We start from the raw sequence: 21,202 nt of genomic DNA, 5'->3' as shown, positions 1-21,202 counted from the left end.
TAGTCACCGTACGCTCGTAGATCGCTACCTGCACCTGTTCCCGTGGTCCTGTTGGCTTCCGGTTTCAGCGTAAGCCTCTCTTATCTCTCTGCAGGAGGGAATCAGAGATGACTGATGTCTTCTTTTGAATCTTCTTTTGAAATAACTGTCTCACTAAGCATTTTTAATATAAAAAAGGAGAAAATTACTATTTTTTTAAGCTCAGCTTTATTTTGTTTTGTAATGATGACCAGGGACTCAAGACCTCTCTCAGGTGATGACGTCGCAAGGCCTGGTGTCCACCTCCAGCGGCCCCCACGAGATCACCCTGACCATTAACAACTCAAGTCTGAGCCAGGTCTTGGCGCAGGCTGCCGGGCCCACCGCTGCGTCGTCCTCAGGGTCTCCCCAGGAAATCACCCTGACCATCTCTGGTTAGTCACTTCACATTTTAAACCTGCTTTTTCCTGCGATTTGAGTATATCTTCTTCATATGTGTATGTATGTTTGTTTGTTTGTTTGTTTTTGCAAAACAGAGTTTTGCATACAGCCAGTGCTCAATATGCATTTGTAATAAATGTCGGAAATTCAGGTTTAGTGAAATACTGTCACAGTTCAAATACCAGAAATTAACAGGGAGAGTTACTCCTGTCCTCCAGCTTGAGTCTGTTGTCCTGACACACTGATCTGGTCCACGGAGAGCGGGCTACATAGCTTCTTCGTCCGTGTTCCTGCTCCGCTAAACTGGAGGTGTGTGGCTGGGATGACGTGTGCGCAGGCACATTCTAGATGCCTCCGCTCCTCCCCGGGGTCCTGCACAAGCTGTGCTCTAAGGCACTGGGAGTCTGTGAACAGGTAGGAAGTACCCTCTGGGCGTGCAGGTGCCTTGAACTCGGCAAACCAGTCCTACGTGTCGAGACGGCCGCGCTCGCGGTCAGGCTGTCCTCCGGTGTCATTAATTCTCTCAGCACGTTCTCCTCTACCTCAGCCTGCAGCATATTTTACTGGTGTGCTTTGCCCACGTGACTCCTAGCTGTTCGGTAAATGTGGCAATAATTTTTGTGGCCCTTATGTGCCAGGCACTATTCTAGTATTTTTACAAATATTGACGCATTTAATACTAATTTATTTAGGCCTCACAGCAGCCTTATGAGGTGGTTGTTAAAGACAGGAAAGATATTTTGCTAGGAGGCAGGACACTGTCGCTGGGGAAGAGGGAGCTTCATGGTGGACGTGGGAGCATTTTCCCTTAAAACACAGGGAGTAGTGGTGGGGACTCCTGGACCGACCTGGCCAGGGGAGCAGGCCAGGCGAATAGACTCGTGTTTCAGGGAGATTTCTGCAAAATATGTGAGTGCAGTGGAAAAGTTATTCAGAAGGAAACGAAAAGCTTTCTTTTTTAGGGAGTGTCTTTATTTCTTTTACTGTATGTGACAAACTTGAACCTGTTCTTGGATGGAGTTTTGGTTTTGAGTGACATGGAGTGATTTTAGATGCTGTTAGGCAGCAAACATTAACTTTCAATTTTACATAATCCAATTGCCTTCCTGGGTTCTTTGTATATATCTGAATTTTAATACTTTTTTTATTTTAAGGAACTTGCTTGTTGAGCGAGTTCACTTTTCCTGAGTGCCCTCAGTATGTGAGGCACTGTGCTAGTCCTGCACAACAGGCCCGGCCTGCAGGGGCCCTGGTGACGGCTCAGACCGTGTGTTACTTAGCGTCTGGATCGTGCTACTCTTTCTTCTCTGTTTTCCTGTTCTTGATCATGAAGTGATTTTATTACTTACCAGTATTTTCAAAACAGTAAGGAGACGACTTTAACCAATTTTTAAAAAAAAATTAGCTGTAAAGGTTTATCCTCGGAGAAATCTTTAAACCAGTTGATGACACGGGGTTTGCCCAGACCTTGGGCTTGAGACTTCTTGTTCTCAGTCGTCATTATTGTGCTCATGGGAATTGGCAACTCACACGGCAGCGTTTCCTTACTCCGTGCTGAAAAGGCTGTAGGAAACTTTCTATTTATGGTCACTTGTTGAAAGCGTCTAGGTAGGATTTTCAGTTATTTTGTAGGAAGTTCTTTTTTCCATTAGTGTGTATAATTATACACGCTTGTCCATGTTAGGAAACAATTATTACGTCAGTGAAGTTTTGTGGACTTTTAGCAGTTCAGAGGTCATTTGAGAAAGAAACTGAACTTTGGGTAAAAGGCAAAAATAGTGCTCAGGCTCCCAAATGATCTAGTTCCTCTATACCAAAGCCCTCTTATCTGATGTCTCAGGCAGTTTTCAGCAGAGAATCAAAAAAGTGGTCCCCCACGTTCTCTGACCCTTCATCCACAGGCCTTTTGAAGACGGGTCTGCTGTGCTGATCAGAGTTCTGCCTTTTCCATTTTGCCCGTGCCCGGCACGCACAGCTGCTTTCCCCTTTCTGTTTCTGTAGAGCGGTGTGAGGATGCCGCTGATGAAACAGCCAAGGGCAGCGTCCTTCTGTCTTTTGATGCTTTTTGCTCCAGTTTGCAGAGTTGTCTTGCTTAAGCCTAACTTGACAGTAGATTTTTTTTTTAGGGTAACTTGTTTGTGTCCAGTCTTCCCGAAGCATTCAGTGTGGGTTTCGTGGACACGTCAGCAGACTGTCCAGTTCTCCCGTGCATGTTTCCCTACAGCATGTGATCGCTGTAGCTACCGGAGCTGGCGTGTGCAGGTTTAGAACCGAAGGCCAGTGCCCCCCAGAGGGCGTGCACCCCAAGCACGTGTGAGCCCCGAGTGCCGTGGTGCGGGGAGCCTCAGCCAGGAGCCGCAGCGTCGCTGCTTCCTCGAGCGCCGGCGGTGGGAGGTCAGGGGAGGGTCGGGCGCCACTTTATCGTGTCCCTGCGATCCACTTAAACACACGTTTGCCGTAAGTTCTATTCAACAAAGTTTGTAATTTTAAGTGCCTAAATACTGAGTCAAAGTAGAACTCTTGAGAAGCACTTCAAAATGCTTTACAGCTTGGAGAGTGTGAACAAATAGTGGCATTTAGGGGAAGTGTGTTTCATGGTCTTTTCATTCTTTTCTGTAAATATTATTATAAATGAAACAGCTTTCATTTTAATAGCATGTTATTTTATGTTTAACCCGCTTGCCAGGATGTGACTTAACGTGTTACTTGCAGATATCACAATATTAATTTCCATTTAGGTCAAGATCTTATTCAGCACAATGCTAATGGAAGTAGTGAAGTGAACGGAAGCATAAGGCTATCAGCTCCTGCTGCCAGTGGTCAGTCCGCCGGCGCCACCCTAACCATAAGCAGTGACCAGCTGCTCGCCCAGAGCGCGACCCTGAACTCCTCAGGTACGCAGCCAGCCTGTCAGCACCAGGGACGTGATCCGGGAGCCAGTCGCAGGGCTGTGTCCCGGTCGCAGGAGAGAAGGCGCCCGTCTTTTTTCCTGACTGGTGTGTCAGCGGCGTGTTCTGCCACCCGGGACGCGTGCTCGTCTCTCCGTCCAGGATACAGATCCGCTCTAGAGTTACCCACCAGTTAGTCGTTCTGCTGACTGAGGAGTAAAAGTGAATCGTCTCATTCAGATAGACAGGGTGCCATGTGTTGATGCGCGTGGGCATTTTCAGGACTCCGTCCCGAAGCTGCCCCCTGCCACCTCTGCGGGGACCTGCCTAGCTCATGGCCTTGTGCCCCGCAGCCAGACTCCCCCGGCGCCAGGCCACACGACGAGAACACGGTTTTAAAAAGGCATCTTTCTAAGGTTTTGAAGTGTAGACTTTGACAAATAAAAGCAAATGAGCTCCAGTAAAATAAGTTTCAGATTCACAAGGACTCGTCATCACATTACGATGACATACCTGTCTTCTTTTTTTTTTTATCTTGTAGAGATTTTATTTCATTTCTTAGCCTTCTAATTTTCCAGCTTTATCATTTTTTGAGAAAAAAATTAATTTTTAGATATATTAGTAGCTGCAGGAAGGCTTTTTGTTCATGCCTATTTGAAATGCTTTCTTACGCAGTAGTTCATTTCTTCAACAAAAGACTGTAAGTGTATCGTGTGGTAAGAATTGTAGTGAATCTGGGAACGTGACACTGAGCAGGACAGACGTAGCCCCTTTGCATTTTGGACCCTAGAAACTGATGGAGCACAGACTTCATTGAAGAATCTGTAAAGCATTGTAAAATTGCGGCGGTAACGACAGATAGAGGAGAGCAGGTCTGAGGCCACAGGGCATTGACCTGCTGGGGTCAGCTTTTGTGAGAGCGGGGCGTCTATCCTGAGTGGCGGCGCGGTGCTGAACGGAGGCCTGTGAGCTGAGGCGGGCGGGCACATCCAAGCGGGGCACGGGCCACTCGGCACAGCGGAGGAACTTTCTGTCCACCCCTCTCGTCTGCTCACGTGTGCGCGGGCACCTGTGTGGTTAAGGACTTTGTCAGCATCCCAGCTGCATTTCTGGCCGTGATGTTTCCATTGCATCTGTGCTCTCTGTATTTTGTGGGCTCCGTTCTGGAATGTTAGCAGTCCCAGCTCTCCCCGGCCCGCTTCCCTGGGGCGCGAACCGGCCGGCAGGGGTGGGATCGTGCGTCTCTCTGGAAGCTCTGCTTGACCTCTTTAATGAGCCCTTGGCAAGTGGATGGAAAGACCGGGAGAGTTCTCGGTGTTTTAATTTACATGGAGTGGTTTTTTATGCTCCTTTGGTGATCCTGGGTGTTTGCTGGTACAGCAGACGACTTCGTTGAAAGTGGGACGTGTTCTGCTCAGGGTGGAGAACACATGCGCTCCGGGGGCTCTGCCGGCATCTGGTTGGTGAGACGTGGGGTCTTTTACCTCCTGCGTCGCCTGCGCACTTAGTGACAGATGTCATGTTGTAGGGGAGCGGTCTCTCCGTGCAGGGGGGGTGGGGGGGGTGGGGGGGGTGTTTGCAACAGCTGTTGTGCATAAGGCCACTGTGAATCATGCACTCGTGGTCCTTTAAAAACCACACACATTCCCCTTTTCCTGACTTTGTCTCTTCTTTACACTTTACTGTCTTAGAGCCAGCTGAGAACATTTCTTTCCTTTAGCGTAATTTGGTGCCTTATTTAAAATTTTCTTCCAAGGAATTTAGTGAAATAAAAGTTGAGCTCCTAATTTAGAATGTTTAATGATGTAATATCTGCTATTATACATAGAGGGTTAGTTTTCTGTGAGCACTTGTATTATGTCCTCCGGTACCTTTGGCATCTTTGAATAAACCTGGATATGGGAAGAGATTCTTCCTGCGTTGAACTACTCAATCCTTGATGGTAGGCAGGTATTTTTGGAGGTTTGCATGTTCCGCTGCAACGAGTTATAATAGTGGAACTGACCCCGTGGGTATAACATTGGTTAAGACATTGCGCCTTGAAAGGGCAACGTTTTCCTGAGGGTCAGAGTCACTCCCAGGCCCAGCTTCAAGCCACACCAGGAATTGAAACTAAAATGCCTTTGTGATTAGACATGCCTCCTCTAAGAAAAACAGTAAAACAAAAACTCTCAGTGTTTGCAAGTGCCACTTTATGTGGCCCTTTAGATCAGAGCACAGCGCAGGTGCCCGGGGCTGTTGTCCCCTGGAGTTCCCGCTGGGCACGAGATGCCCTTGAGGCTTCCAGCCTCTGGGACAGATCTGGCCCTTGGCATCTTAACTGCAGCACTGAAAAGAACGAGGGCGTTCCCTTTCAGGGGCATGTAAATAAACAAGGACCGCAGCGTTCCCCGTTCAAGACAGAAGCATGGGCTTCTGTTCAGATACCTGACATGGGGTCGGAGGCCGCTTCACGGTCTGACCCTGACGCATCCACGACAACACCGGACACACGTGGTTTTCTTAGGATGTGGTCCCACGTGTTGTGAGCGCCCTCGCAGAGGCAGAAGGTGTTACTAACGGGCTGGAAGTTTAGCACAGCTTTTTAAGGAATTTATCTCAAATGGCTGTTATCTTTTGGTTCTTACCTTTGTCCACTATTAACATAATTTTGATAAATAAATTGAGTCATGTTTTCAGTGGGAAAAAAAAGCCACAATTCTGTTTTTCCTTCCTTTGTAAGGTTATTTTGTTTCTTCCAGATTTAAGTACGGTCAGTTACTTCCTTCCTAGCAGCTCAGAAGTCTTAACGTTTCCCATCTGTGGGTACGTTTTATAATTACGGAGGACACTCTCCCCACTTTCTCTTGGGGATGAATGGCCAGACGATGTGTCTCCCTGTTCCCGCATCCCCCCCAGCACACACACACCTTTCTTGCCACGTTTTTATCTCAAGAAGAAAACTGATCTCACATCCTTTAAACTGCTTATGAAACTTTCCAAAATTATCATTAAGTTTTCTCAGAAGCTATAAAGATTATCCCAACAAGGATTTAGGACAGTGATGGGTTTGATGACCATGAGGGATTTACTCACCCCTTAGAGATGACTTTTTCTGAGTCAGAGCCGTAAACTGAGTAAGACTTAGATTTCTGCAATGTGGCCTGGAGGACTTGTGGTTTCAGAGCCGGTAGATGAGGACTGAAGGTGAGAGTTCGCAGTCTGTGCTCAAGTATTCAACCTTAATTTCCAGGTTGAGAGTATTTAGTTTGAATGAAACTGTGGTTTCTAGAGCTTTAAATAAATCTTTTTCTATATAATTAAGAACTATATATTGAACAAATGTAATTATAGCATTTAATTAGTTATGCTATTGCGTGTTTAAGAAAACTTCATTTTTTCCTACTCACATTACCTGTTTTTGGACCATTTTGAGGATAGAAGTTCTTTTTTTTTTTTTTTTTAAAGATTTTATTTATTTATTTGACAGAGAGAGAGATAGCGAGAGCAGGAACACAAGCAGGGGGAGTGGGAGAGGGAGAAGCAGGCTTCCCGCCGAGCAGGGAGCCCGATGCGGGGCTCGATCCCAGGACCCTGGGATCATGACCTGAGCCGAAGGCAGACGCTTAACGACTGAGCCACCCAGGCGCCCGAGGATAGAAGTTCTACTTGAACTGATACCATCCTCTTGGTGGAAAATGTCTTGAATGTGGAACATAGCTGAACATTCATTCACACACCGTTGGCGTAGAGATGTGAAGTCTAGCACTGGCTGAGGTTAGTGTCCCCACTGACCTCTGTGTCGGGATTCACTTCAGCTCAGTGACAGGCTTCTGTTTTCTCTTTGGATTTCCTGTGCCTGACAGTCCTGGACCCCCTCACTGCATTAATGATCATCAGGGAGTCCGATTCTGCTGGTGGGGAGCGGGGAAGAGACATTCCTTTATTTCAGGAGTTCGGGTGAGGCTTGAAGTCTTGGCCTTGTGAGTCGCAGTGAACCCCGTTAGCATCTGGTTTCACTCTTTGTAGATACAATTCCGGTGAGCCTTTCACCACGTGCTTCTCTTGACCGGGCGCTTTGACGGCCCAACCCCAGGCTTCACCCTAGTGATTTTGATTGAACAGCAGGGCACGTAGCTGGTCGGTGCCATGTTCTCAGGATTCTCCTTTTTAGCCTTCGTCTGCTCATGTTAAAATCATACGTGCATGCTAGTCTGCAAGAGGAAGGGTGCGTGGAGGTGACGTGAGAACACGAGGTTGACCCAGGTACTGGTAACTGGAGTGCTTAGAACATACACCCTCCACAAATCCACACTCCTCCGATGCTCAGCAAGGTGGGAGGGTCGGACGAGGTTGTCTTTGGAGCCCCGGTGGCTGCTGCAGAGCAGAGACTCCTAGCCTCCTAATGGTTATACTGCTTTTGAAGGTTCCAGGTCTGTGCAACACAGTGTGGGACTCCAAGAGTGTGGATCTATGGAGGCATTGTATTTGGAGGACTCCAGTTACAAGTAAGTAACCTAGTTTCCCTGTTGGCCCCTGAGGCAGAGCAGAGGCTCTGGACTAATGGGACCCGAGTCACAGCAAAGTATCCACAGGACTCTCTTTTTGTTTTTGAACCTAATTAGGAAATCGTGTTTTCACCTTTTGCTCTAGTTACCATCTTGGTATCTGTAGCACCTAGCCCAGTGGCTGACACTGGGGATGATAAGTCACGTTTGTCAGATGAATGGAAGGATAGATGGTGAGCAGTGTGTGTGTGTGTGTGTGTGCACGCATGTGCGTGTGTGTTATGCTTACAAGTAAAAACTCAAAAAACTGTTTTCTGTTGCTGTCCACCACAGGACTTTGATAATCCCGTGCTCAGCCCATCTCATTTGCCAGCCGAGTTTCTGTTTTGTAAAAGAAAAGGCCTTTCTTTGCCCGATTCTGTCCCAGATATCTTCCTTTCTCTTATCATTGGCTGTAAGGGGAAAATATTAAAAAGTCTTGTTGTCTTTTCCAAAGAAAAGTAAGATGCCATGCAGGATAAATTAATATTTAAAGGGTTGCATGAGGTTTATTTCAGCCTTAGCAGACATAGAGGAGGGTGGCGGGGGCTAAGCAGTTAAGGTCACACTGTAAAGCCGTGTTGCCGATCGATGCTCGGTGGGTCCCGTTTGGTTCCTCTCTGCAGGCTCCTCTCTGGTCCTGGACGGGGACAGTGTCCTGGAAATTCTTGGCAGTTCCTCCTGCCTTAGCAGTAGTGACTAGGACTGTAGCGTCACATTTTTACTCTTTTACTGTGTTTTTCTTGATATTATACTTAAGCAAAGTGTATTGATGCATAAAGAGATTCAGAAACTGTAGAAGCCTGGCCTTAAAATTGGAATGAGAGATTCTGTGATTATCTCGGTGTAATTTCAGAAGCTTAGGTAATGTAAACGCCGATTCTGACAGATTAGTTCCTTCCTAAAACCACCCTCCTGTCCTGTTATGACTGGACTTGCCCAGCTTTGCCGCTGAAATGCATCTTCCTTTTTCGTAGAGCTGAATGCTACCCCTGGAAGCCTCCCTTCGACGACACCCATGTCTCCATCGGCCATGTCTGCTCAGAACCTGGTCATGGCTTCATCAGCAGTCGGAGGAGATGCTAGCGTCACGCTCACTCTGGCCGATACTCAGGGCCTGCTCTCCGGAGGACTGGACACGGTCACGCTCAACATTGCTTCTCAGGTAGGGCGCCGCCCCGCCCTTCGGGGGGGTCGTGGCACCCTTCAGTTTCTTTTTTCCTAAGCGCATCTGCTGGGCATCGTTTTCAAAACTGAAGTGGTTTTTTTCTGATTAAAATACAAGTAATGTGTTAGATGCAATAAGGAGACAGGGAAATTCAGATAAAACAGAAGACTGTTTTTAAAAATCCACTGGCCAGACGGAACTGTGATTGACCTTGTAGTGTATCGATCCTTCCAAAGCTTTATGTGGAGACGTATAGACATATGTGTTAACATTTCCACAGAAGTGAGCTCGTATATACGTCATGTAGTGTGAACTTCCCTCTTACTGCACCGTGAATACCTTCCCCATCAGTGATTTTAATTTTTTTTATTTTTTAAGATTTGTATTTATTAATTTTTTTAGAGAGAGCGCAAGCACATGAATGGGGTCGGGGGAGAAGCAGAGGGAGAGGGACACGTGGGGCCCGACCCCAAGACCTCGAGATCATGACCTGAGCCGAAATCAGGAGCTGGATGCTTCGCTAACTGAGCCACCCAGGTGCTCCCCCATCCGTGATTTTAGGAATCCAAAGGTTTTTTAATGGCTGTGCAGCATTTAGTTTTATGAGTCTGTTGAGGGGCATCATGAGCATTCAGGGTTTCGGTAAGTAGTGTAGACTTACGGTCTTAGGTGAATGGCTGCAGTGCGCCAGATTGAAGGGTGTGCATTTTGAATAATGCATTGAGCTGAGACACCGGAACACCTTTCAGAGTTTTTAATTAGAAAAACCGTGATGAATTATAATGGAGAGTTACTGTACTAACCCTATCTGGTTGTTCCCCTTTCTGTATCCCTGTCCCTGCCGTAAGCACGGTAGGATGTGCCGAGGGATCAGAAGCAGGATATGTTCTTGAGGCTCGTTCGTCTGTACTCAGGCTCGCCGCACAGGACGAGGAGTTAAGACTGTGGCCTCCAGGGCAGGAGTGGTCTGGCCCCATCACAGCCAGCCACAGGGCGGCTGTTTGGACCCTGGATTCTAGTCCTGGCCGTTTGTAAGAGAGGGACATTTGTCCGCCCAGCCCGGCCAGTGCGGAGCCAGTCTCGGGCCGTTCTTCCTGCAGGTCCTTGTGCTTCTGAACCGCTCCCACGCTGTTGGCAGAAGCCCTCCCAGGGCCCCTGGCGGGAGTCGGCTCCCACGGGAACACACGGCCAGCTGCAGGGGAGCGGGGGCGAGGGCTGGCTTCCGGTCGGCGGACCAGGGTCTGCGCCAAGTAGCCCTCCGCGGAACAGCCCGTGGTGGCTGCGTCGGTGCCGGAGGCCAGGGCCCGCTGTGCCGTCCTCCCCTGCGTCCTCCTGCCGCAAAGGAAGAAGTATCTCACTGAGTTCTTCACAGAGTGTCACATTTACTTCTTCTCCTGTGTTACTCATCACCTGTTTGTCAGGGCATTATCACCTTCTAGATATTGAAAATTAGTATTACATTTTAAAATTATAGTTGGAACAGGAGGGGCCATCCTAAGAGGTCAGCGGTGTGTTTTCTTTCTAGACACAGGATGCACGGAGCTTGGTTGGTGTTTGGGGGGTTGTTGTGTCCTTATTTCCCAGCCGGGACTCTGGTGGTGACGACTGTAAGCCTTGTGTTGCGGCCCTGGCGCGAGCTCGCCGCTGACGGGTGCTGGCGGGGTGCAGTCGTGTGCGGGACGCGGCCCCGGTCCTGTGGCGTAGGTCGTCCACACTCAGGGTCGGGGGTGGCTCCTCCCTGTGGACTTGTAACTGTAGTAAAGAAGTAGTCATGATGTAACAATTCTTTAAGATACCAATTTTAATGAAATTTAATGCCTTGCAGGGTGGGGTGAGGTTTGATCAGAAAAAGCCAGAGGCATTTATTTCTATGATTATGGGTTTGTTTTCTGTTTGTTAAATTCTATCACTTTGAGAATTAATGATCGTTATAATTGCGATGAAAGTTCAACGGAGAGTTCTCAGTATTTGCTAGGGTCCATTTTTAAAGTCTGTAAATATTTGCTGGGGATGTGTTTCCTCGGTGCACCGGGTGGTTGCTGGGCCCCTGACGTGCCCCCAGGCAGGGCGCGGGGGTCGGGGCCGAGGAGGGCGTTCTGCCCGAGAAGGATCTCAGAGGGCGTGGGAGTGAAGGGTTGATCATGACGGTGGCAGCGCCGTGATGACGTAAGGTCCACGTGCAGGGTGAGTGCAGTGGCGGGCATGGGTTCTGGCCCCACCGTGGCTCCATCAGCAGGCCCCCCCCCCCCCGCCCAGTGATACTGCTTGGCACACGTATGCACACGTATGCGCTGCTCCTGTGGCTAACACCCTTCCGTGGTCCCTGCTGCTTGCGGCACCAAGGCCACGTTTCTTTACAGACGTGGCCTGGAGGAGTCTCTGCTGTCTGCTCACTGGCCCCTGACCCTTCCTCCTGGGTCACACCCAGCACAGATTGCCGATCCCTCTGCCCCCCCGCCCCGGCTCTGTGTCCCAGGGCCACGGCAGGCCACGGCAGGCCACAGGGGAGTTCTCCTCGTCAGCCGCCCTCTCTCTCTCCTGCCCCAGCGCTGATGTCCAGGCTGGCCGGCTTTGAGAGTAGCGGGGGGAGGGGGGGTGGGGGGCTGGCACTAAAGTTGGTCCGGACAGATGGCAGCTCCCTCCTGCATGTCTGTGGGTTACCTTGCTTATCTATAATCTCTGGCTTGCTTTCCCAAAATTACCCAATCAAAAATTTAATGCCAAATTGATTAATTAGCATACATTGTATAAAACAGTGGTATTAAAAATCTCCATTAGAAATTCTGTAGTTTTATTGGAATCTTTTCTGTTAGCTGCCAGACTTTAATTAGGCTCACAATGATCTAATACTCTGAAAATTTGAAAAAAACAGATCAAACCTGTCTTAGCTTTATGAGTGATATTTTTCTAAATATAATGAATTATTGCAAAAATAAAACCATCATTCTATTGTCAAAAGGTTAATGAACATATATGGAAATGCTTATAAATATGTAAATTATTAGGATTGTTTATGACCATAAAAATTTGAGCTGGAAATCAAAGGTGCTTGTGAGAAATTAAACATTCTAGAAATAATTGTTCAATACAGATGAGAGTTAATCACTAAGAGGCACAAATACCGAAGGGTTTAATAATCAATCCCTTACCACAGTTCACAACGTGTGCTCCTTGAATTCAGTGAGGAAGTGAAGTGAGAGCAACGAGAGGGGGCCACGGGCAAAGGCGGCAGCTGATCCCGCGTGTCTGCTCTAAAACTCACTCCGCATGTGGAAAACCGGGGCCTCCCGAGAGTCACTGAAGGAGCCCAAGAGTGCAAACCCGTGAATTTTAAGTGTTAAAAAGACATGAAAATAGTATACATTGTGTACCATTTCTCTGTGTTTTTCTTTCTTTATAAATTCCACAAGAGAAAATGGTGGTAAAAGCACAAAGGGGTGTGGTCTTCAGTAGTTTACTCACATAGTGGTGTTATGTGGCTTGAACCCAAGGGTCACAGTTGAGTCTGTAACAGCGGAATGTTTGGAAAGAAGACATTTATGTATGTCCACAAGTAATCGTAATTTTAAACTTGCAAGTAGCCCAACTAGAGAAGAATATTATGTGGGGTAAATGATCATTTTGATGCACCACAGAAAAATTAGTTTATTTAAAATTACAACCTGTTGAAGTAAAAGTTAAATTACAGTGATGTACCTGCATTAAAAAGTAACTTTGCAGTTTCTTTACTAGGGAAGTTATTGAAAGAAAAATTGGTGGGTCATAAAGATTTCTTCTTCAACTACAAACTTGAGATGAGTTTTTCTTTCCAAATTTTGGACTATTGGTGGCAGAGGTGGGGATCAGGCCACTAAATCTGACAATTTTGTAAGGAAATGCAAGCATTCACTTAAAAATCTATTCAAGGGGGCACCTGGGAGGCTCAGTCAGTTAAACGTCTGCCTTTGGCTCAGGTCATGATCTCGGGGTCCTGGGATCAAGTCCCGCATCAGGCTCCCCCCGCTTAGTGAGGAGTCTGCTTCTCCCCCTCCTTCCGCCGCTCCCTCTGCTTGTATGTGTGCGTGTGCTCTCTCTGTCAAATAAATAAAATCTGAAAAAAGATATTCAAGAAAGCAAAGTGATTTTTCAGTTCTTGTTCTGAAAACAAAAATAAGTAACTGATTCGTTCCTGAAATGAATTCTATTTTATATGAATTCTTGTAGGTTTGGTGGTTTTTTATTTTTTAATTTTTTATTGTTATGTTAATCACCATACATTACATCATTAGTTTTTGGTGTAGTGTTCCATGATTCATTGTTTGCGTATAACACCCAGTGCTCCATGCAATACGTGCCCTCTTTAATACCCATCACCAGGCTAACCCATCCCCCCACCCCCCTCCCCTCTAGAACCCTCAGTTTGTTTCTCAGAGTCCATAGTCTCTCATGGTTCGTCTCCCCCTCCAATTTTCCCCCCTTCATTCTTCCCCTCCTGCTGTCTTCTTCTTCTTTTTTTTAAACACATAATGTATTATTTGTTTCAGAGGTACAGATCTGTGATTCAACAGTCTTGCACTGTTCACAGCGCTCACCGTAGCAACCCCCCCCCAATGTCTATCACCCAGTCACCCCCTCCCCCCCCCCCCCCCCCCCACTCCAGCAACCCTCAGTTTGTTTCCTGTGATTAAGAATTCCTCATATCAGTGAGGTCATATGATACATGTCTTTCTCTGTTTGACTTATTTCACTCAACATAATACCCTCCAGTTCCATCCACGTCGTTGCAAATGGCAAGATCTCATTCCTTTTGATGGCTGCATAATATTCCATCGTGTATATATACCACATCTTCTTTATCCATTCATCTGTCGATGGACATCTTGGCTCTTTCCACAGTTTGGCTATTGTGGACATTGCTGCTATAAACATTGGGGTGCATGTACCCCTTCGGATCCCTACATTTGTATCTTTGGGGTAAATACCCAGTAGTGCAATTGCTAGATCGTATGGTAGCTTTATTTTCAACTTTTTGAGGAACCTCCATACTGTTTTCCAGAGTGGTTGCACCAGCTTGCTTTCCCGGTTTGGTGGGTTTTTTGTTTGTTTTTTACTTTATGAGAATACAGATAATTGACCCGGTACAAAACACTCAAACCTCGGTCGTTAGATGTGGAAGTGTGGTTTTGGGTCTTGATGAGAAGTCAGAGTGTGACTGGGGGCTTCACCGGAAGTGGCGGGTGCGATGGAGCCGGGTTTCTGCTCTAACAGCCGTGCGCTGTAGTGCCTGGATGTGTCCTAGCCTGGGCCCGGGCTGCCGAAGCCTCCCTGCTTCCTCCCTGGGGGTGCCGTGGATGTGCCTGGTTGTTCTCGCTGCGGCACGGTGTGTATGATGTTCAGGCGGGCATGTTGAGCTGTGTAGGGCATGGCAATGATGACTGCTGAGAGCAGATCCCTGGCGAGATGATGGAACAGGGAAACACTGGATGAGGCTGACTTTCAGGGGCGTGGTAGGGCGTTAGGTCGGCTGTCACACCGAGTCTCGTCCGTCAGGGTGGCAAGCCTTAGTGGTGTTTGAGCAGCATTTCCCAAACTTGGCTGCACATCAGAATCTCCAGGCTCACCTTGCAAGGTTGAGTCAGCAGCTGTGGGTGGGGCTGGACTCTGCTAGTGAGCGCCCGGGGCCCAGCTCCCCTCCCCACGTGCACTTGGGAGTGAGAATTCCTATAACTTCCACCTCGGTGTAAGCCAAAACGTAGCCAAGAAATAAATACACTACAAGTAATCATCGAACCGAAGATAAAGGACTTTCAGATGGTACCACCTTAGCAGATTCAGGTCACCACTTCCTTGGGTGTGGCTCATTGTTGAGCATTTATTTTACTAGACACTTGATTTTTAAAACAGGTGTATGCATTAAGAGTACTTAATATTAGCGACTGAAACACTAATAAGCTACTAAATTACATTGTACTGGGAGTTTTTTAAAATTAAAACTTTTTATTTTGAGTTAATTGTTGATTCATAGTCCATTTTAAGAAATGATACAGACAGATCTTGTGTACTGTTTACCCAGCTTCCGCAGGTGGTAGCATCATGCAAAACTCTAGGTACGATATCACGGCCAGGTATGGTTGTTGTTATAGTCAAGACCCAGAACCTTCCATCCCACAAGGGTCCCTCATGTTGCCACCCACTGCCCCTTCCCCCTGGCAGTTGCTAATCTAGTCCTCAGGTCTATAATTTTGTTATTTCCCCTTGATAAACCTGCGTCAGTGCAGAATCTCAAAGGCCTTAGCTTTCCTTTGAGAATATATGAGTTTATTGAGACAACGCTGGTTCTTACATATATTGGAATTTCTGGCTAGCAGTGGTATTTGTCTTTGATTCGTAAAATTAGGAAATGTGAATTTATTAATTTTGACTGACACCATTTTCCCAAATTGGGTGGTCTGGTAAGAGGGGTGGCAGAGCTGGCGGCAGACGAGTGACAGGAGTCAGAAGTGACTGGTACTTGAAAGCGATATTCAACTAAGTTCTGGCGTAAGTGGGGTGGCAAACATGAAGCTTCATTGGTACGCATAGGACCTTGCCAAAATATGCCACGTTTGTGTACAAAACTTTGATAAATGGAGACACCTAAAATATCATTTCACTTTTCTTAAAGGTGCGTATGAAAAGCAGAGAATCCAAATCAATTTAAGAAGCTCCTTTTCTCTAGAATCCATGATGCTCTCCCTGTAAATTTATATTCTGCCTCATGTTCTACCCCATTGTCTCTGTGTCCCTGTCTGCCTGAGGAAATGTCTTTCCCAGGAGAAGTGGACCTGAAATTCTTTCAGTGCCTTCTCAGTCCATTTCTTACCGTCCTGTGCCTGCTCCAGTCTTTCTCTGCCCCGTGGGAGCTGGGCTTGCCCCAGAGATCACCCCTCATCTTCGGCCGGGGGCGCCGTGACCAAAGTGCCCTGTGACTCCGTGCCCCTCCGTTGATAGCGGCTCTTCAAATCCTTGTGTGTTCTGATCACACATAATGTGTGTGAGAATCAGCGTTGGTTCGGCAGGTGTACAAGTTTGTGTGGCTTCCCATTTGGAGCCTGTGGTCGGGCCAGCCCAGCCAGACGCCCCGCTGCGTGCCCCGTCCCAGATCCACGGTCAGTATGAGAGGTGCTGGAGTGGTGGTGAGACTCAGAGCGGTTTGTGTGCATTTGTAAACAAATAAGCATTCTTTATATTTAGAGCGTTGTTGAGATATACCATACATACTGTAGTGTTCACCCATTTATTTGAAGTAGAATTTAAAGGTCTTTAGTATATCTACAGAGTTGAGCCCCCATGACCACATCTACTTTTGGAACGTTTCATCACCCCAGAAAGAAATGTGGCACCATTAGCGGTTAGCAGTCACTCCCCGTGCCCCCCTCCAAGCCCCAGGCCCCCGACAACCACCAGTCTACTGTCTGTCTCTGTAGACGCACCTGTTCTGAGCATTTCACATCAGTGGCATCCCACAACACGTGGTCCTGTGTGGCTGGCCTCCCTCACTCAGCATCCTGTGTTCGAGGCTCATCCGTGGCCTGGCCCGTGCCCCACGCACTCCAGTCCTTCTTTTGGCTGAATCATATTCCGCTACTCAGATACACCTCATTTTGCGCATCCACTCACCGGCTACCTGATATTGGGGTTGTCTCTGCCTTTTTGGCTGCTGTGAACATTTGTGCGTGAGCGCTCGAGGGGGTGAGGGTTTCAGTTCTCTCGAGCACACGTGTGGGAGCGGAGCTCTGGGTCACGTGCTGCTTCTGTGGTGAACTTTTCTGAGGACCTGCCCACATGTGGTCCCCAGTAGCTGCACCGTAAGAGATCTTGTACGTTACTGCTGGATCTGATATCGTCACAGCTTCTAAACTAGTCCGTCCTTACTAGGGTCAGCAGTTCCCAGCCTTACTCACGGACCCCTCGCTGTCGGGCCAAGGGGGAGCAGGTTCGCCGCAGGTCATCCTAGTGAGCCATACCCCACAGCCGTCCGCCGCTGCGTGTGAGGAAGTCGCCTACCAGGTACGCCGCGCGCCTGCGCTCACGCTCGGTCGCGGGTTGTAAGGAATGTGGATTGAGAGGGGCTGGACCCAGAGGGCTTGGGGGGGGCTGGGGGGCCGCTCCTGGGGGGCCGTCTCTAGCCGAATGGGAGTGAAGAGCCTGGGCTGAGCCGCGCAGGGCCTGGGGGACAGCCTGGGTTGAGCAGCGAGTACTGATTCCCTCACTACGTGATTGGTGGTTTGCTGGGGCCAGGTTTTTGTGCCACAAAATAAGATGTAGAAACTAGTCACGTGTGAGGCTAGTTTTAAATTTATTGAATCTCCTACTTGCCTGCTGATCAGATTTCACATGGACACTTAGTTCTTTTCAAGGGTTTTCTTGTAATACCTTTGCCGATTCTTTTAGGTCTGGTTGTACTTTTTTCGTATACACACGTGTGTGCGCGTGGACTATTTGTCATTTGGTAGTTTTTTCCTTAAAACGTATGTTTTGAGGGTCTAAGACATTCAGTAAGTGATAGTTTTAAATATAGAAGACTCTAATAAAATCTCTTTCCTTAAAACTTTTCAGAGTTAGAGGTAGAGTACAGACAATAAATAACCACTGGCTCTGAGCAGCATTACATTTTAAGCAGTTTGAGCAAATGAGTTTCAGGACAATTACTTACTGGTCTTTCAGTGGGACAAGACTCCTTTTTTATAAAGAAATTAGACACGGTCAGCACGGGGAGTTTCCCAACCGGAGCTCATCCAGCTGGAGGTGAGTCTGTGTCTCGGAGGCCGCGGCCCGCGGCAGCTCAGTGACGCACTGGGAGGGCCCGCAGGACTCAGAGCGCGGGCGGACGCGTGGGCGCAGCGCGCGCGGCCCGCGATAGCGTGGCTGCCGGGCGGCCCACGTGCGCCCGCGGAAAACCCGCGGCTCCTGTCGAGTCAGTGCGCGCGGCTGTGCGTGGCCGGCTCTCATCCTGTGCTTCCTTAAAACGTGGCTGCAGGTGCAGTGCAGCCTGGGTCTCCCCGATTCCAGGGGCTTCCAGGCTTCCTTTGACTCCCAGGAAACGGGTTTATGCACTGACCCGAGCACGTAGGGTCTTTCCTTTGTTTCTTTGCTTCACACGCACAGACCCCTCACAGAAGTGTCACAGGGAGACAGGACTGCACCATCTGGGCGCTTCTGATCCCTTGTTTTATCCTTTTTCCATTCCGCTCCTTTTTTATTACAGCGCAGATGAGTGATCTGAGAGCACCTTATAGAAACCTTTTGTTGTCGAGTCTTTTTCTTTAAATTTTATCCATTTCTATATATTAGAAAATTATGAAAAAGTACGTGATAAACTAGAATAAAAATGTTGACAAATCCCATCAATTTTCATTATAATTAGTTAAAATTTTCTTTCACTAAGTTGTCATATACAAGTTTTTATCTGTAAAACTAAACTCTTATTTATAAAAGCTGAGTAATAAACTCCTGCTTTATTTGTTTTCGGGGTGTTAATGGCATCCCATTAAAATGATCTGAAAACCTCATTGGTTGTGATTCGGAGTTTCGGGAAATGCTTTAATCCGCTCAAGAGCTAACACACCTTCTGCGAAGTGTTGTTTATCCTGCAGTTTGCTGAGGGAGCTCTTTAGCCACAGCAGTAGCATTTTGGGTGCAGTATCCTTATACTCGTCTGCACGGAACCTACTACCACCAACAGCACATACCGAGTGCGTGCTGAGTGCTGGGCATCGTTCTCAGCACCCTGGGTACTGCGCCCCGATATTGCCAGATGAGTTGCTGGGAGGGGGCAGCCCGGACAGTTTGCCCCCGGACGGTTGTGTGCGCGGAACAGCGTTCTGTTCGCTGCGCTCTGCTCGGAGTGCAGGAGCGGGCTGGTCTGATCCGCGGCGCTGGGGGCCGCGGCACCTGCGTCCCTGTGTGCCTGTCATCTTGTCTGCCTGTGCGTTTACAAGCTGCAGCCACTGAGCGAGCTCTGGGGTTTCCGACCCACTGCAGGTCGCTGACGTGCCGGGCGGGCCGCCCGCGAAGGAGGGCCGGGTGCACCCGTGCCTGGAGTGTGGCTGCGCCTTCGCGTCGGCCGCCATGCTGCTTCAGCACAGCAAGGAGGTGCACGGCCGGGAGCGCATCCACGTGTGCCCCGTGTGCAGGAAGGCCTTCAAGCGCGCCACGCACCTCAAGGTACGCTCCGCCGCGCCCTGGCCGCCAGTGCCCGGGGGTGAGAGACACCCGGTGGAGTCTGTGACTCAGTAGCAGCCACAGATCTCGCTCACAGAAAGAGTAGCAAAGTTCCCCATTTTCTGGAGTGAAGGTCAGTGGGATTGTGGTTTTATCAGATCCGCTGGGTTGTATGTTCGAGTGCAGTTCTGAATTCATGTCTAGTGGGACTTCAGATGACAGTGAGATACCATTTCCCACCGAGCAGAGCAGCAAATAGTAAAAAATCTGCCAGCACCTAGTGGCCAGGCTGTGGGGAAGCAGGGGCGCCCCTCTCCCTGGGGGCCCGCACTTGGCACGGCTTTCTGCAGGGGAACAGGCACCCCTCGGCACCTGGCTCTGCACCCACCTTGAGAATGGGGTTCGCATGCCGGGAGAGGGGCTGGGCAAACGCTGGGACATGCACACAGTAGGGGGTAGGAGGAGGAAGGGCTCTGGGAAGTGATTTCCAGGGCCGCGGTCAGGTGACATGCCACAGTGGGGGGCGGGGACCTGGCCCCGCGACTGCCGGCCAGCGCTCCTCGTTAGCAGACGCGGCCTCATCTGACCACTAGTTAGCCCGCCGTGGATCCAGCCTTCTGCCGCACGGCGAACCCTGATGTCTGCCCTTCAGACCCCCAGCTCGTTTGTGTGCCTCGGCTCTTCCTCTGCCGTGTTTTCTGGCAGCTGCACGTGACCTCCTTCACCCATCCCGCAGTCCCAGTCTAGTCATGAGAAATGCTTCAGGCAGTTCTCAGTCGAGGAACAGCCTACCAGATAGTGACCAGGGTTCCTAAAAACCGCCCAGGTCATCGGCAGAGGGAGGGCACAGGCCGCACAGCTGGTCCCTGCGGGTGTCCGGGGGGCCACCCCCACCCCCACTGAGTCCCCGAGGGCGCTCGTCCCAGATTGGCCTCCGCTTGTCCTTGCTGCTCACATGGGCCCCGCGGTCGTGTTGCAGGTCTGGAGAGCCCCGCCGGGATCTCAAGTATCTCTTCCTTTCTGTGTGTGGTCTGTAACAGGAGCACATGCAGACTCATCAGGCGGGCCCTTCGCTAAGCTCCCAGAAGCCAAGAGTGTTTAAATGTGACACCTGTGAAAAGGCGTTCGCCAAGCCCAGCCAGCTGGAGCGGCACAGCCGCATCCACACAGGTAACTGCGAGCCGCACGCTTCCCGGTCGGGTTCCGGAGGCCGGCAAGAAAGCGAGGCTCAACGTGCAAATATTCATGTACAACGTAAGCCGTTATTTATAAAGCCAGGTCCGCATATTCTGTTCTTTCCTTCGTTTTTCATCAGTTTATCATGCTGACTTTTCAAGTAAGAGATTTTGCGGTTTCCTTGGCAACCGTGGGATGTGGAACTGTTAAGGGCTGCCGTGGCCTCCGGGGACCTTGCCTGCACTGGGGTCCCCCCGCCCCCACCTCCGGGCTCCCTGTCCTCCTACTGTGCGGGGACACCATTCTCTCTCCTCCTCTTATGTCTTCAGACTGCTCTTTGCTGACTTCCTGTCACCTCCTAAACCTGCTCAGGCCTGATGTCTCAGGAAAAACCAACAACACCGAGACAAACCCCCATCTCCCTGCCTCTTGGCCCATCTCCCTGACGACTCACTTGCACCCTCCGTGCCTGCCACCCCGCCGTGGCTCAGGCGGAAACACCACCGTCCCAGGGCCCCGTCTGCTGAGGCCTGTCCTTTCAGGACCGACTGCGGGACCTGCTTCCCGCTCTGGCGGGCAGCCCTGTGTTCGCACAGAGCCCGACGGAAGCCCTGGGAGCGTGGCAGACGGGACCCTCTCGTTCCCCTCTGAGCACCTGCAGGTGGGACCCTGGTGTCCTGTAAGCCATCTCACCCACTGCTGCACACCCTCGTCCTGCGGCACCCAGCCGTGGGAAGCCTCGGGGACCCACACACCTTGCCACCTGGAGTCCCGACTCTGCTCCCTGAGCGTCCTCTCTGCTGGTCCCCTCTGCCCAGCCCGTCATTCTTTGCCTGGCCGTC

The 21,202-nt window shown here is 49.4% G+C and overlaps 1 protein-coding gene across 1 annotated transcript in view; it reads left to right on the top strand.

The window, feature by feature from the left end:
• ZNF236 (zinc finger protein 236) overlaps positions 1–21,202 on the top strand; it is a 120,628-nt gene that overhangs the window by 96,728 nt on the left and 2,698 nt on the right. The window contains exons 28-32 of the mRNA XM_044921239.1: positions 234–413; positions 8,812–8,999; positions 16,899–17,030; positions 19,005–19,187; positions 20,225–20,354. Of these exons, the coding sequence (XP_044777174.1) occupies positions 234–413; positions 8,812–8,999; positions 16,899–17,030; positions 19,005–19,187; positions 20,225–20,354 (813 nt within the window). The remainder of the gene's footprint in view (positions 1–233; positions 414–8,811; positions 9,000–16,898; positions 17,031–19,004; positions 19,188–20,224; positions 20,355–21,202) is intronic.

This window comes from Neomonachus schauinslandi, chromosome 14 (genome assembly GCF_002201575.2).
Source record: "Neomonachus schauinslandi chromosome 14, ASM220157v2, whole genome shotgun sequence".
Classification (NCBI taxonomy): domain Eukaryota; kingdom Metazoa; phylum Chordata; class Mammalia; order Carnivora; family Phocidae; genus Neomonachus; species Neomonachus schauinslandi.
Note: the sequence above shows the minus strand (reverse complement) of the source record. Positions and strands in the feature narration are given on the sequence as shown.